The sequence below is a fragment of the Sphaeramia orbicularis genome, chromosome 18 (assembly GCF_902148855.1).
Source record: "Sphaeramia orbicularis chromosome 18, fSphaOr1.1, whole genome shotgun sequence".
NCBI classification, from domain to species: domain Eukaryota; kingdom Metazoa; phylum Chordata; class Actinopteri; order Kurtiformes; family Apogonidae; genus Sphaeramia; species Sphaeramia orbicularis.
This window is the reverse complement of record NC_043974.1, coordinates 21,609,213-21,622,973: the sequence shown is the minus strand read 5'-3', so window position 1 is coordinate 21,622,973 and position 13,761 is coordinate 21,609,213. Positions and strand designations below refer to the sequence as shown.

At 37.3% G+C, this 13,761-nt stretch overlaps 1 protein-coding gene across 1 annotated transcript; it reads left to right on the top strand.

Moving 5' to 3' along the window:
* Nucleotides 1-10,554: 10,554 nt before the first annotated feature.
* Nucleotides 10,555-13,372, top strand: LOC115438735 (uncharacterized). The gene is made up of 5 exons (XM_030162521.1): nucleotides 10,555-10,626; nucleotides 10,761-11,114; nucleotides 12,189-12,290; nucleotides 12,378-12,412; nucleotides 12,520-13,372. Exons 1-5 carry the CDS (start codon nucleotides 10,590-10,592, stop codon nucleotides 12,631-12,633), a joined length of 642 nt encoding a protein of 213 aa, XP_030018381.1. The 5' UTR covers nucleotides 10,555-10,589; the 3' UTR covers nucleotides 12,634-13,372.
* The last annotated feature ends 389 nt before the right edge of the window (nucleotides 13,373-13,761 follow it).

Genomic DNA, 13,761 nt, shown 5'->3' with positions numbered 1-13,761 from the left:
CAGATGTGCCTAATTAATCAGTAGTCACAACAAGAAGTAGCAGACACACCTGGATTAATAATGAAAGAAAGGAAATAAAAGAGCCACCTGAAGTTCAGGAAGTAGTTGGGCTGTGCATAGAGCCCTTTACAGAGTATTCAGTCTCCCACTGAAAAAAAAAAAAAGAAACAGACTTCAGGGAGTGGGCTGGACTCAACAGCAGTCTGTCCAAAACCATAGGAAGCATGAAGACACTGGAAATGCACATATGAAAAAAGCCTTGTCATATATGTCTTCACATGCCTTTAAGTGATTGGAGGAAAGACTGTTGAACCATAACAGTATCTTCTCTGGTCTGCCTAAAAAGTCTATCAGACAACTGCAGCTGATCCAGAATCCTGCTGCTCCAGTCCTCACGAAGACCAAGACAGTGGACCACATCAGTCCAGTTCTGAAGTCTCTACACTGGTTCCCTGTCTCTCAGAGAATAAACTTTAAAATTCTCTTGCTAGCATATAAAGCACTGAATGGTTTAGGCCCAAAATACATCAGAGACCTTCTAGTCCAGTATGAACCATCCAGACCACTCAGGTCATCTGGTGCAGGTCTGCTCTGTGTTCCAAAAGTCAGAACTAAACATGGAGAGTCAGCGTTCAGTTTCTATGCTCCGTACATCTGGAACAAACTACCAGAAAATATCAGGTCTGCTGAGAGTCTGAGTTCTTTTAAGTCAAGGTTAAAGACTCACCTGTTCACTGCTGCCTTTGACTAAAAGGCTTTTGACTTTTTAAGTTTTAGACTGTCTTTCCAAACTCTGCACTGCAACTCTTACTTTAATATGTGTGTGTTTTTATATTTTTGGATTTTATGTGTTGTTTTCTTACTTGCTATTTTTAATCACCTTTTACATGTTTCTTTTATAATGTTTTAAACGTGTTTCTTTTTCCCTGTCGTTGTATTTCGATGTCCTGAGTGAAGCACCTTGAATTGCCTTGTTGCTGAAATGTGCTATACAAATAAACTTACCTTGCCTTGCCATAACAGTGTGGCAAACATTGCACTTTTATCTTTTCTCCAGTGTTGCTTTTAGTGTTCACATAGGTCCTTGTGGCTAGTCCTTTCACAGCATAAAAACATGACTTGGGGTTATACAATGACTGTAGAGTTTCACAGGGGTGTGAAGTAGACAGGAAGAGACAGCACTGTGTGGTTTAACATGACTAACTTTCATTTTATTTAAATAAAAGATGTGTGTATTGCATGAGAAATACAACGATGTAACATCATCGGTGAGAGGGAACATAGTTTTTATCATTAATATGCTGTTACTTTTTCATTCTTAGCCCAATTCTTATGTTGTCCTATCACTTGTGTTCATTTTAAAGTGACAATTAAAAATCATTTCTTTGACAAATTAGGTTGGAGCAGTGTTTTTGAACACAAATGGGTTCGGGGGTTTGTTCAAGCTCCATGTAAATCATATTAAAAAGAAATAAAAACACTACTTTAAAAACACGTGATCGACACTTGTTTTTCGATTGTCTCTTCTGTATTGCTTTGTGTTCATGTGGTCTGTATGTGTGCTTCCGTGGTCAGGTAACAACTGTCATGGCCCCACCCTTTTATTTTCCACTGTGGTGAAAACACTACATCTATTGGCCCAAACAAAAGCCACAGGAAGACCGGCCTTTCATTCTCTGCAGTAAAACCACATGCAACAAAAGCTGAGTCGCTTTCACATGTGAAGTCCTGCTTTGTGCAAGGGTTCTTTTTGAAAATGTAGAAATGCAAATGCTAAAACTGAAAATATACAATTATTAAAAAAAAAAAAGAATATACTCTCATATTGGACAAGATGCACTGGGCTGATGATGTTCCTGCTATTTAGTTTCTGTCCACCAGAGGAAGCATCGAGCACAGTGCACTGCAACGACCCACCACTGAGCCTTCATGTGTCTTTGCTACTTTCCGCCCACGTTTCCATGACTACAAGCTGGACAGTTATTTTGAACCACTGTTTCCTGTGCATAGTGCATTGAACACTTATCACTTACTGTCTCAAGATGCAATTTTGATATATACCCAAATAAGTGTCTTATTTGGGTAAATATCAAAATTGCATCTTGAGACAGTGGCATATTTGTCTTGGATCAGAGAGACTTGAAAATAAAACTAAGAGTGCAGCTGATGTTCTATGCATCTAAAGATTTTGTCAATGATCTGCTTTTTATTTTTTGCCGCTTAGCTCCTTATTAAAGACAAAATGCAGCTCTGAAAAAAATAAATAAACAAACAAACAAAAAACACACAAGAGCAAAAGTCCAAACTGCATTATGTAATACCTTTCTTTCCTGTAGATGGTGCACTGTACAACATCATGTCTGCTGTTACTTGACTAATCTATCAGATGTCCAAACAACTGGTGCAAATATAGTCATGGAAAAAAATATTAGACCATCCTTGTTACTTACTCCTGGTCTACAAAGCATGGAATGACCTTGGACCTAAATACATCCTAGACTTGTTAGTTCCCTATGAAGCATCCAGACCCCTGAGGTCATCAGGGATAGGTTTACTGTGTGTTCCCAAAATCAGAACCAAACAAAGTGAAGCAGCATTCAGTTCTTCGGCTCCTCACCTGTGAACTAACTTCCTGAATACCTGAGGTCAGCTCATTTAAATCAGGCCTGAAAACATTGTTTACTGCAGCTTTCCCTTAAACTCTTAAATGATGCCGATGATTTTAACGTCCATTTTCATTTTAATGTTTTTCTATTTTAACTTTCTCTCATCTTAAATGTATTTTTATGCCTCTCCTGTGATGCTTTTATATTTTATGTAAAGCACTTTGAATTATCCTCTACATCACGGGTGTCAAACTCATTTTAGTTCAGGGGCCACTTTCAGCTAAATTTGATCGGAAGTGGGCTGAACCATTAAAATAATAACATAATAATATATAAATAATGCCAACTCCAAACTTTTCTCTATGTTTTAGACCGAAAAAAGTAAATTTATGTTATGAAAAGGTTTACATCTACAAACTATCCTTTCAAAAGATGTGAATAACATGAAGAAACTGAAAAAATAAGTGTAATTTTAACAATATTCTGCCTCAGTTTATCATTTACACATGTACATTATAATATAAAAAATACACAAAACATTTAGTAACAGGCGGAATCTTAAAAAATTAAAATTGTACTTACTTCTCTTAAGACATTTCAGGTTGTTCATATTTGTTCAGGTTATTCACATTTTTTGCAAAATTATACTTTGTTTTAGTGTAAAAACATGAAAATATTTACATTTACAAACAGAAAAATTTGGAGTTGCCATTATTTATATGTTATTATGATAGTATTTTACTGGTCCTGCCCACTTGAGATGGAATTGGTCTGAATGTGGAACTTGAACTAAAAGGACTGTTAATATCTTATTTTTGCATTTCACAAATTCATCCCAAGGGCCGGACTGGACCCTTTGGCGGGCCGGATTTGGCCCCCGGGCCACATGTTTGACACCTGTGCTCTACATGAAAGGTGCTGCACAAATAAACTTGCCTTGCCTTGCCTTGTTTTCTTCAATTTCTTGTTCATTTTAATGCCTAGTACAAATAAAAGTACATTTGTTTGGACAAATATAATGATAAAAACAAAAATAGCTCATAAGAGTTTAATTTCAGAGCTGATATCTAGCCATTTTCCATGTTTTCTTGATAATAACCAAAATCACTTCAGTTCTCACATCAATATCTATGGCATTGTACTGCCAAAAACAGTGCTTTTAGGCATTTCATGTTTTCTTTTCTGTCTGTTTTAGTCACATGATACACATAGGAGTTAGCACTTCATTGCATAACCATTTTTTTTTATGACTTTTGATGGTCTAATAGTTTTTTCTGTGACTGTAGGTCTCATAACTATAGAAATGTCTCAACAGATCGTAATATACAGAGACCAGTATCTGGAAGGTCCATTCACTGGTTAATCAGTATTCCTGACCACAATAACAGCATGACTGAAGCTCAGTTAAACCCATCATTAATAGATAGAAGGGATATGACATATGAGGAAACTGTGGAGACTATGCAGGCAACAGCTGTTGTTCAGTCAAAACCGTATTGGAGAGTGACAAAGAGGTAACGGAACTAACAAGAGAGTTCACCAACAGGGCTAATTCCAAGCAAAAAAAGGTGGAAAATATCTAAGGGGTGAGTATCGTCTATAGGTGCGGTTCCAGGTCGTGACAAAACAGTTTGCCGGTGAACTTTCCATCCTAATATAGCTAATATAGCCAAGCTCTGGCTCTGTTTCCTGTACAAGTGCTCCAAGCCTCTGAGGACGCACGATTCATGCATGAAGAGGCGTACGCGCAGAGGGGGGAGGGACACATGGCAGTTGAGTTTGATAGACATATCACCGTTCAATCATTTTGATTAGGCGCTTAAAAAGATTGGATGGTGTTTTTTCAGTCCTGTCCGTTCCACAGGTGACAAAATTTTTTTATTTTTGTGTTAGAGCATTTAATCAATTGGTTGTAATCGGGGTGTGAAGAGGATTTTAAGCAATATAGTAAAAAATACTCCAGGAAAACATCTTTCGCCCCATCTTTAAATGTGACCTAATTAATTCACATATATTTTCTTTTTGAGGCTGGCAGGTGGAGCTGGATGAAGCACTGGCTACAATAATTATGACTGATGCACATCCTTTTTCTATAGTGGAAGACAAAAGCCTCAGAGCCTTTGTGTGAAAGTTTGAACCCATGTATGTGCTATAGACTCACTAGGCCTTGAAATCCTTAGAGAAACCCATGAAATAGCTGGAAAACCATTACTTCCAGCAAGTAATGAGCATTACTGTAGACATGTGGACATCTGGCAACATGGATGCATACCTTGGGGTCACGTGCTTTTCATAGATGAATAAAGTGCATGTCTAGTGTGCAAGTGTTCTACTTGGTGTGGGTGCTGCGCTCTCCACCCGGACATTCGAGGGAGATGGCTGCGTTGTATGTGTTATTGAAATGACTTGCTACGTGTCCTCACTCGTCCGGGATTTATTCAACAGCCGCCGTTACAACACTCAACTCAACGACACACATGCACACAACAACTTCCTCCCAGACAATATGAATCGATCAGACATTAAACATCAAACAAAACAGTATATCCCTTGTTTAAAATAAAACCTTTGTAGATGCATCTGATTTCCAAACAAAATATGTAGCGATTTTAATACCAATTTTAAATGTAATATTAAATTTATATATACCCATATTTTCCCTTATTAATTAAATATAAATGTAATTATACTGAACCTGTACAAATTTCTATAAAGCTATAATAATACCTGGGAACAAATAGACCCATCAATGACCTCTGAAGAACATTTCAAAGTAATAATGCACTTTCTCAATTACAAAAAAATAAGGCCTTTTAACCTGTCACATTGGCCACTTTTCACAATCACACACAGTAGAGCACCTGAAGGAAACGACGGATTTCCACCTTCAGAGAATGTACTTTACACCTCAAAGGTCATTAACCTCATCACAGACAACGCATATAATACGGTTTTGTTTCCGAAACTTTTGAAACTGAGAAATGAGTCCTGTTTTGCATACAGTTCGATGGTGAAATAGGCACTGGAGCAAAGGCTGATTTATAAATCAAAGCTCAGAAAACTGTGAGTTTCTTCAAAACAAACGTTAATCTTGGAGAAATAAAAACTCAGTTCAATTAGCTACATCGTAAATTAATACAAGAAATCGACACCTAGTGGAATTTGACATTGTTCATGCTACAACACCTTCAGGAGCAATGTGAAACAGTTGGGGGTGGCGTTCGTAAATCATGGCAACAGACATACCTCCTCTGCTCTTTTCAGTGCATGCTTGAAGGTTCTGGAACCATTTCACCAAACCTCTACAGCAGGGGTGTCAAACTCATTTTCTTCCGGGGGCCACATTCAGCCCAATTTAATCTGAAGTGGGCCGGACCAGTAAAATAATAGCACGATAACCAATAAATAATGACAACTCCAAATTGTTTTAGTGCAAAAAATAACATTCAATTATGCCAATATTTACATTTACAAACTATCCAGACAAAAAGGATGTAAATAATGTGGGAAAAAAATGAAATTTGTTATGAAATGCAAGTACAATTTTAGCAATATTCTGCCTTGACTTCTCATTTATACGTATGCATAACGGATCTGATCTACAAAAGGCACAAAACATTCAGTAACAGGCAAAATATTGTTAAAATTGCACTTAATTTTCTATAGACATTTCAGGTTGTTCTTATTTGTTCAGGTTATTCACATGTTATTGTTAAAGGATTGTTTCTTAATTTAAATATTTTCATAATTTAATGTTTTTTGCACTAAATCATAGAGAATAAAAATTGGTGTTGTCATTATTTATAGGTTATTATGATATTATTTTTGAGTTTGATGCCCTAAGTTGCACTTTGAAAATTCATCCCGCGGGCCGGACTGGAAACTTTGGCGGGCCGGTTTTGGCCCCCGGGCCGCATGTTTGACACCTGTGCTCTACAGAATTATCCCCAACCCCCATTTCTTTTTTTTTTTTTTTCAGCTGCACAAACTGTCAATGAAGGCTGCAGGACTGAGAAACCCCACAGCGGTTCAACTGAATCAACACTTACAGCATTATTTTCCACAAAACTCAGTGTGAAGAACATCTGAGTTTTGGCCATGACCACTGGACTCCTGGACCACAGATGTAATGGACGGAGAGTCTGGCAGACACAAAATGTTCAGGTGGGCTTCAATTTCTGCAGATTTCCACAAGCTGAAATATGCTAAAATTACTAATGGTTATCTACAGCAGTGAATCCACCCACTAGCCTCCACCAAAAGGCTTGAACTGGAGTCTAGCATTTCCAGGGCAAATATATAAGAACCACACGTGACATTGTAAGAAGTAGTAACTTGCTCTCTCTCTTTATCTCCACAGCTGAGACAGTCTTATCTTATCTGATGTGATCTGCATGAGTGAAGTGTCAAACAGAAGGAAACAGACCATGATTTGTAACTGGTAATAGTCTCATACCTCCCTCTATGTATTTGACGCCTTGCAAACTGCAATAACAGCTGCGGTGGCACTACCACCAGTGGGTTCTCACACCTCCTACCATCTGTGAAACGACTGGTATAAGATGTTCACTGTTGTACAGCTTCACATGGGACTGTCATCAGACCTCCTATTCCTGTGTAACTGAGCCATAAAACATGAATTAATCAAATATTATTGACCAGGTACGGTTTAAACTAACTGACATGGTGGGTTTGCAGTTATGGTTATTTATATACAGTTGATATAGTAACAAATGCATATATGCTCACTTTTCTACATTTCAACCATTACTTACTCCTTTAAACTTTTAAACTTTCACACAAACATTACAAATATTCTTTTTTTTTTTTTCAGTCGTATGTTAAAGCTATACCTACCGATGTGGCATTTCTCACAGCATTTAGTAAAAGTTTGAACATGAACCACCCGCCTCCCTCCAAAGCCCCGCCCACTTCCCCCTGCCACTTCCCTCTGACACTCCTCCTCTCACCTGATGCATGTGGTGGAAGCAGAGGTGGAGGCAGAAGTCTGGTCTGCTTCGGCGTGCCCACAGACCCCTCCCTCAGTAATCAGATACATCATCCACCTGCCGTGGCCCCTGTTTCATATGTAGACCCAGTATTTAAGGATCTGGTGTGTGCAGTGCTGGGTCAGTCCGTGCGTTTACATGACAACTTTTATTCCTGGTTTAAACTGTTTAAGGTTAGATCCTATTTCAGATGCCCATGTAAACACCTTATTCCAGTTGAAAAAGAAAAATTGGGATTAAATTTAAACCCGATTAAAGTCACTGGTTTAATCCACTTTTGAATCCGGTCTAAATTATTCCTGGGACATGTAAACCCTTTATTCCGTTTGGACTTTATTCCTGCTATTCTGCGCATGCTCGTTGTCTTGTCCTGTCGCGATGACGCACACATTCTGCGCTGGCGGAAGAATATACAATGCAGTCTAATCAACCCAAACTGTTCCAGTGGGCTATTCTGATGGGATCTACCAGCCTGGAAAACCCTGAAGAATTAGTTCACCACTTTGTTTTTATTAATTCATTTGTCATGCACTAATGAATTCGATAAGTGGGCTAAACAGTTTGCACTGCAGTGCACCGATTGCCTTGTTCTCACAGCCCTTCCGTTAGCTTAGCTTAGCTTAGCATAATCGCTTCATTCCTATGGTCAGACGTAGCCAGGCTTTTATAGGTGATTTGAAGTATTTTATGAGTGATTTTGTGAAATTCAATTCTCCCTAATCATTACTTTAGTCCGCTGGGGTCGATATGATCACAAATTGAGGCTCAAATCATGGCCATGTGACTTACTGCAGTAATAAAATCTTGGGAAATAAAAACTAATGCAAAGCTAAAACGGTAAAGCAAAGCTAATTTGGCGCATGCATCCCTTCCAACAAAAAGATTTTCCAACTTCTGTCAACACAACAGTCCCAAGATTGTATGAGTGCAGTAAGTCGCAGATCTAAAGAAATAATTAGGGAGAATCGGATTTCAGAAAATCACTTACAAAAGACGACAGATCATCTTTAAAAAACTGGCTACGTGTGACCATGGAAATGCAGTGACTATGCTAAGCTAAGCTAACAGAAGGGCTGTGAGAACCGAATAAACGTTTCTCATGTAAACCTTTATTCAGGTTTAACATTTCCATGTAAACAGAAGACAAGGCGCTTTAGTTCCAGATTAATTTCTTCTGGAAAAATAAATTGGATTTAAAAAAAACATCATGTAACCGTACCCAGTGTCTTCACATCGCCCAGCTGATGAGGGGCCCAGGCGATGGGTGTGCACACTGTGAACGTGCGGCCTCCATGAATTTTCCGTGGACATTTGAGGTTTCACAGTCCATACATTTATCATCCTACATAATCCTACATTGTGTTGCACCATGTACATGTACGAGTATGAGTCCAGCGGTCATAAAAGCTGACCTTTATGCAGACCTGTCTGTTTAGTCCAGTACACCAGACTCCAGACTTTTATCTCCATCCTTCATTCATCGGACTCCTGTTTGTTCCCCTTAGGTGTTGTTTCTGTTAACAAATCCGTTTTTTCCCTTCATGTGCATTTGAGTTCTATCCATACACATCCTAGACAGTAGACTGTGGTCAGTGACAGGAGGAGCAGTGCGAGTGAAACGTCACATTCAGAGGTACATATCGGATGCAGGGACAGCGATAATGGATGATTGACAGGAGGCTCAGCCAGGTTCGCCCAATTATTTCATTCGGACCGAATAAAATGATTGGTCAGAATTGTATCAGAAATATGAGCAATATATCAGAATTAAACATTTTTGAGTTTCAATACCTGGTGGATTTCTTTTACATTTTAGTTTGACACATGTTTATTAGGAGCATTTTAAGATGATAAAAGAAAAGTATAAAAATGCCACATCATACGCTATAGTTTTACATTGTTAGTAAGTTAATAAGTTGGATCCAAATGTGTTGAAGACTGCAGTGCACATATTGTTTATAGATGTCATCTGACTTGTTTGTTGTTTATATTTAGCTGTATTCGTATATACTTTTATACTGTTGTTATTATTTTTATATTGATATTTTATTATATATCCTTTTACTTTTATACTTTTTATGATTGTTGTTTCTGCTGGTTCTGGAATAAAGAACAAATTGTTTGGTGTTTTCAGACGTGTCTGTTTCACATTTTTACTTTTGTTTTGCCTATTCAAATAACAATTTTAATCAGGTTGAACTGAAGAAAATAATCATTAGATTAGTTGATTATAAAAATAATTGATAGCTGCAGCTCTACTCCACTGCATGTGTCTACACATTAAGAATAACTGTCAGCAGGTTAGTACAGTATATCAGAAACAATCAGTTTGACAAAATATTATAAAACATCTACCATTTAATGGAATTACTCTTGAATACCTCTACTCTTGTTACATGCAAATATAGGAGTTGAAGTACACAAGCCTCTGACTTCAGACAAATGAAATGGACAAAAAACATAACTTTTGATCTAAAGTTCTTAAGAGATAATTATATTTGGAACATTTGGTTTGTGTTGTGAAACTTACTAACCAACTAACTAACCAGCTATTGTTGAAACTGAACATTTAACACTGTGGTGTTCATATATTTGCTTCATGCTAATGTAATGCTAAACTTTGATTATCTTACATCTCTGATTTGGTCTATTTCAGGCTGCCCAAACCCATATAAAGTGACATCCTTACAGAGGTTTGGGGTATGACAACCTAATAAAGACCAAAATACCCTGATAAGCAATTTTGGGATATCTGGACTTAAATGAAAATAATTAAGTACATCCATTATGTTGAAGTGTTGTGCTAAATTCTCCTGTTTTCCTGGTAGCTGTTCATCTGCACATTATATTTGTAAAAGTGTTTCCCCTAAACAATGATAAAACGTCAACACCCGCCTTTTATGTTCCAACCACATCAACTGGAGCACGGTGCAGTTATAGACAGTGCAGCAGTGCAGTCCCATCTGAACACACAATGATCAACTTCAGCCTGGTGACATTTTTACTCTTCTGTAAGTATATTTACCATAAACGTAGCTTGTAGTCTTCTTTCCTGCTCTAAAACTTCAGATTTTGTGTGACTATGACGGCATTGGTTTGTTTTTTTTAATGGATTGAACAGATTGAAGTTGAATCTCTGTTTCAGGTTTCACCTCCGTCATTTTCTCTCAGCTTTACACCGTGGATATCCAACCTGGTGAAGAAATAACACTGCAATGTACCAACTACACCATTTTAACCACTCATATATATTGGTTCCAAATGACCCACAGATTCAATGCAAGCTGCATATCTTGGATGATGACTTCCAATGACAACGTTTCATTCTGTGAAGGATTTCAGACTGAGAAAGAGAAATATGAAATGGCATCTAATATGTCTAATATATTTCTCACAATCAATAATGTGGACTTATCTGACACTGGACTGTACTTCTGTGGAGAAAAAAGAAACGATGGAAAAGCCATTATGGCCAGTGCTATATACTTAAATGTTCAAGGTAAGGCTTATGGATTTTTAACTGCAATAAAACTGGCTGCAGATGTTTTGCCTGACGCACTTTGTCTTCATCTCATGGGCACTTTTTGCAAAGTTGACTTTGGAAGGTTTGACTTAATGTGTTTTTATGTATTGAAAACTTGTTTTCGTTTTTATGTATGAAAGTTTGTGTCTAACTATTTAATGTACTGCTGCCCATCTTGGCCAAGACACTCTTGGAAAAGAGATTTTTAATCTCAGTGAGGTTTTCCTGGTTAAATAAAGGTAAACAAATAAATAAATAACTAAAATACTGAATTACAAGTAATTAATATGCTCAAAAAATCCTTAGAAAAAAATCAGGATGTTATAACTTAATTTTATTTGTTTAACCCACAAGGACCCAATGTGACTTTTGTGTTAGTTCCCAAATGACTTTTTCTCTCTATTTAACCTTTCTTAAGTGATTTATCACTATTTATTATAATATTATCCTCTGAATTCTGCATTTTTTCAGTGAAAATCGATCCTCTATCATCTGTTTTCCTATATTCAATTGACTGTTCATGTAAATGTTCATAAAAGCTCAGAATAAAGTCAAAGGTCAAAGGTTATTCAAAACAGAAAAAAAAATGAAGAAAAAGTGACTTTTTCAGTCAAATCTATCAATAACTGAATATAAACCAAGTGTCTCCATCCACTGTCATTTATCAAACTCCATGGGTTTTACTGGTGAATCAATGTTATAGAAGATGACGATGTTCCCACGGTAAATGCGGAGCCTCTGAACGTCCAAATGGGTCACTTCTGATGACCATGAAAATGTGACAAACTGAATTTTACACCAATTATTTACATGTGTTAATAGGATTAGTAAATGAATTTTAAATCAGTAGATGCTTTTGGTCAACGGTGGATGTTTGGGTCTTTATGGGTTAACTGTATTGTCAGTTAGATCTTTGAAATCTTTATAGTGAACAGGATTTGTGTGCCTCATTCTGCATTATAATGATTCTTTGATTGTGCGATTATCATGTTTAATCGCAAAAAGCTTAAACAGATTTTTACCCAAGTTTATTCTGTCATTTTAATTCAGATCCAGATTCCAAGCTTCCAGTGTTCATCAGTGTAATTCTGTGCTGCGTGATCATTTTCCTCATCGTGGTCATCATTGTTCTGCTCAACAAAATTAGAACAGGTACTTCTACATTGGTTTATTTATATTTTATTCAGTTTTTTGTAACAAATGAATACCAGAGAACTGACCAGATGTACTATCATTTAGTTCACAATGAGGAACACAATCCACAACACAGAGAGGTGACTTAATTTTAATACTTCAGTATTTTTTTTTCTGACTTTAGTCTTTAATAATGTGTTTCCTTCTTTCTTATCAGCTGTAACAATGATTATGCTTTTATTTGCAGGATCTGAACTCTGAGGCACTGAACTATGCTGCGCTGAATATCCGTCCACAACCCAGACGCAACAGACAGGAAGAGCCAAATGTTATTTATGCTGCTACTAGATTGACTCACTAGAACACATTAGAGCCGATGTGATGCTTTATCTTGGTAATCTGGCACCACGAGTTCATCTTAAACATTTGATTATCAAGTAAAGTCATTGTTTCTTCTGCCAGCTCCAAACCCTGTCTTACAAAGAAGGTTCCAGTAAGAAATCCATCACCCTTTTGCCAGAAAAACTTTTAATATTGCCATCTTCTTTTATACCTGCATGTGTTTGTTTGCATTTACGTGTGTGCTCCTTGGGAACTTTCCACTGTGGTTGAAAAACTGTTCTGTCTATCGACCAAAACCAAATAAAACCACACAAAGACTGACTTTCCGCTGCCATCTAACCACACACATTGTCTTGTGCCGCACACATAACAGTGAGATAGAATATTTGATCAAATTAGAACTATTGGCTGCATCTTCATATTTGCAACTTAATCTCTTCTTTTCTTTTTTTTAAAGTCTCGCTAACCTGAAACCCTAACAATGGTCTGTAAACACACAAATAGAAACAAAGTAAAGAGTCCTACAGATTAAAGTCAGACAGAGCAGCAAGAAGCACATGTAGTAGTGACAGATTCCAAGGAGTGGATGAATTTATGAAATGAAAAAGTGCAGTTTTAGGATGCAAAAGAGAGTGGAGAGCAGATTCATGCCAGCTGATCCTGTAAATACTGTAATGTGTAACTGTGTGGGCTGTCAGGGCCAGTAAGGCCTTCTGTACTGGCTAAATTGTAATCTTTGTTCCATGAAATGTTATTAAATTATGCCCAACAGACAATTCTCTTCATTTCTTAGCATTTCTCTTGGTTGCACTGTATGTGGATGTAAGATATTTTGTCCAATCAGATTTCAGTCTCTGTGTGTTGCCGGGGTTCATCTAATCTGCCCTGGGCCTTCAGAATGAGCAGTGATGGCTCATGTGACTTAAACTGTACAGCATCAGGACTGTTTCTTTAACCTATCAGATTTCAGTTTCACCTCACAGGGCCAGCCCCCAATGTCAGCATTTATCCATCCTCTGATTGGATGGTAAGAGCAAAACTATTATTATTACCCCGCCCCCTAAAGAGGACACAAGGGGTATTGTTTTTGGTTCAGTTTGTTTGTTTGTTAACACTCTAGCAGCAAAAGTACTGGTTGAATTCATAC

What these genes read in the sequence shown, in the direction of transcription:
- LOC115438735 (XM_030162521.1), top strand. Translation starts at nt 10,590, where the DNA reads ATGATCAACTTCAGCCTGGTGACATTTTTACTCTTCT. An exon ending in GGTGACATTTTTACTCTTCT is followed by an intron (nt 10,627 to 10,760) that starts GTAAGTATATTT and finishes TCTCTGTTTCAG; the next exon opens with GTTTCACCTCCGTCATTTTC. An exon ending in ACAATCCACAACACAGAGAG is followed by an intron (nt 12,413 to 12,519) that starts GTGACTTAATTT and finishes TTTTATTTGCAG; the next exon opens with GATCTGAACTCTGAGGCACT.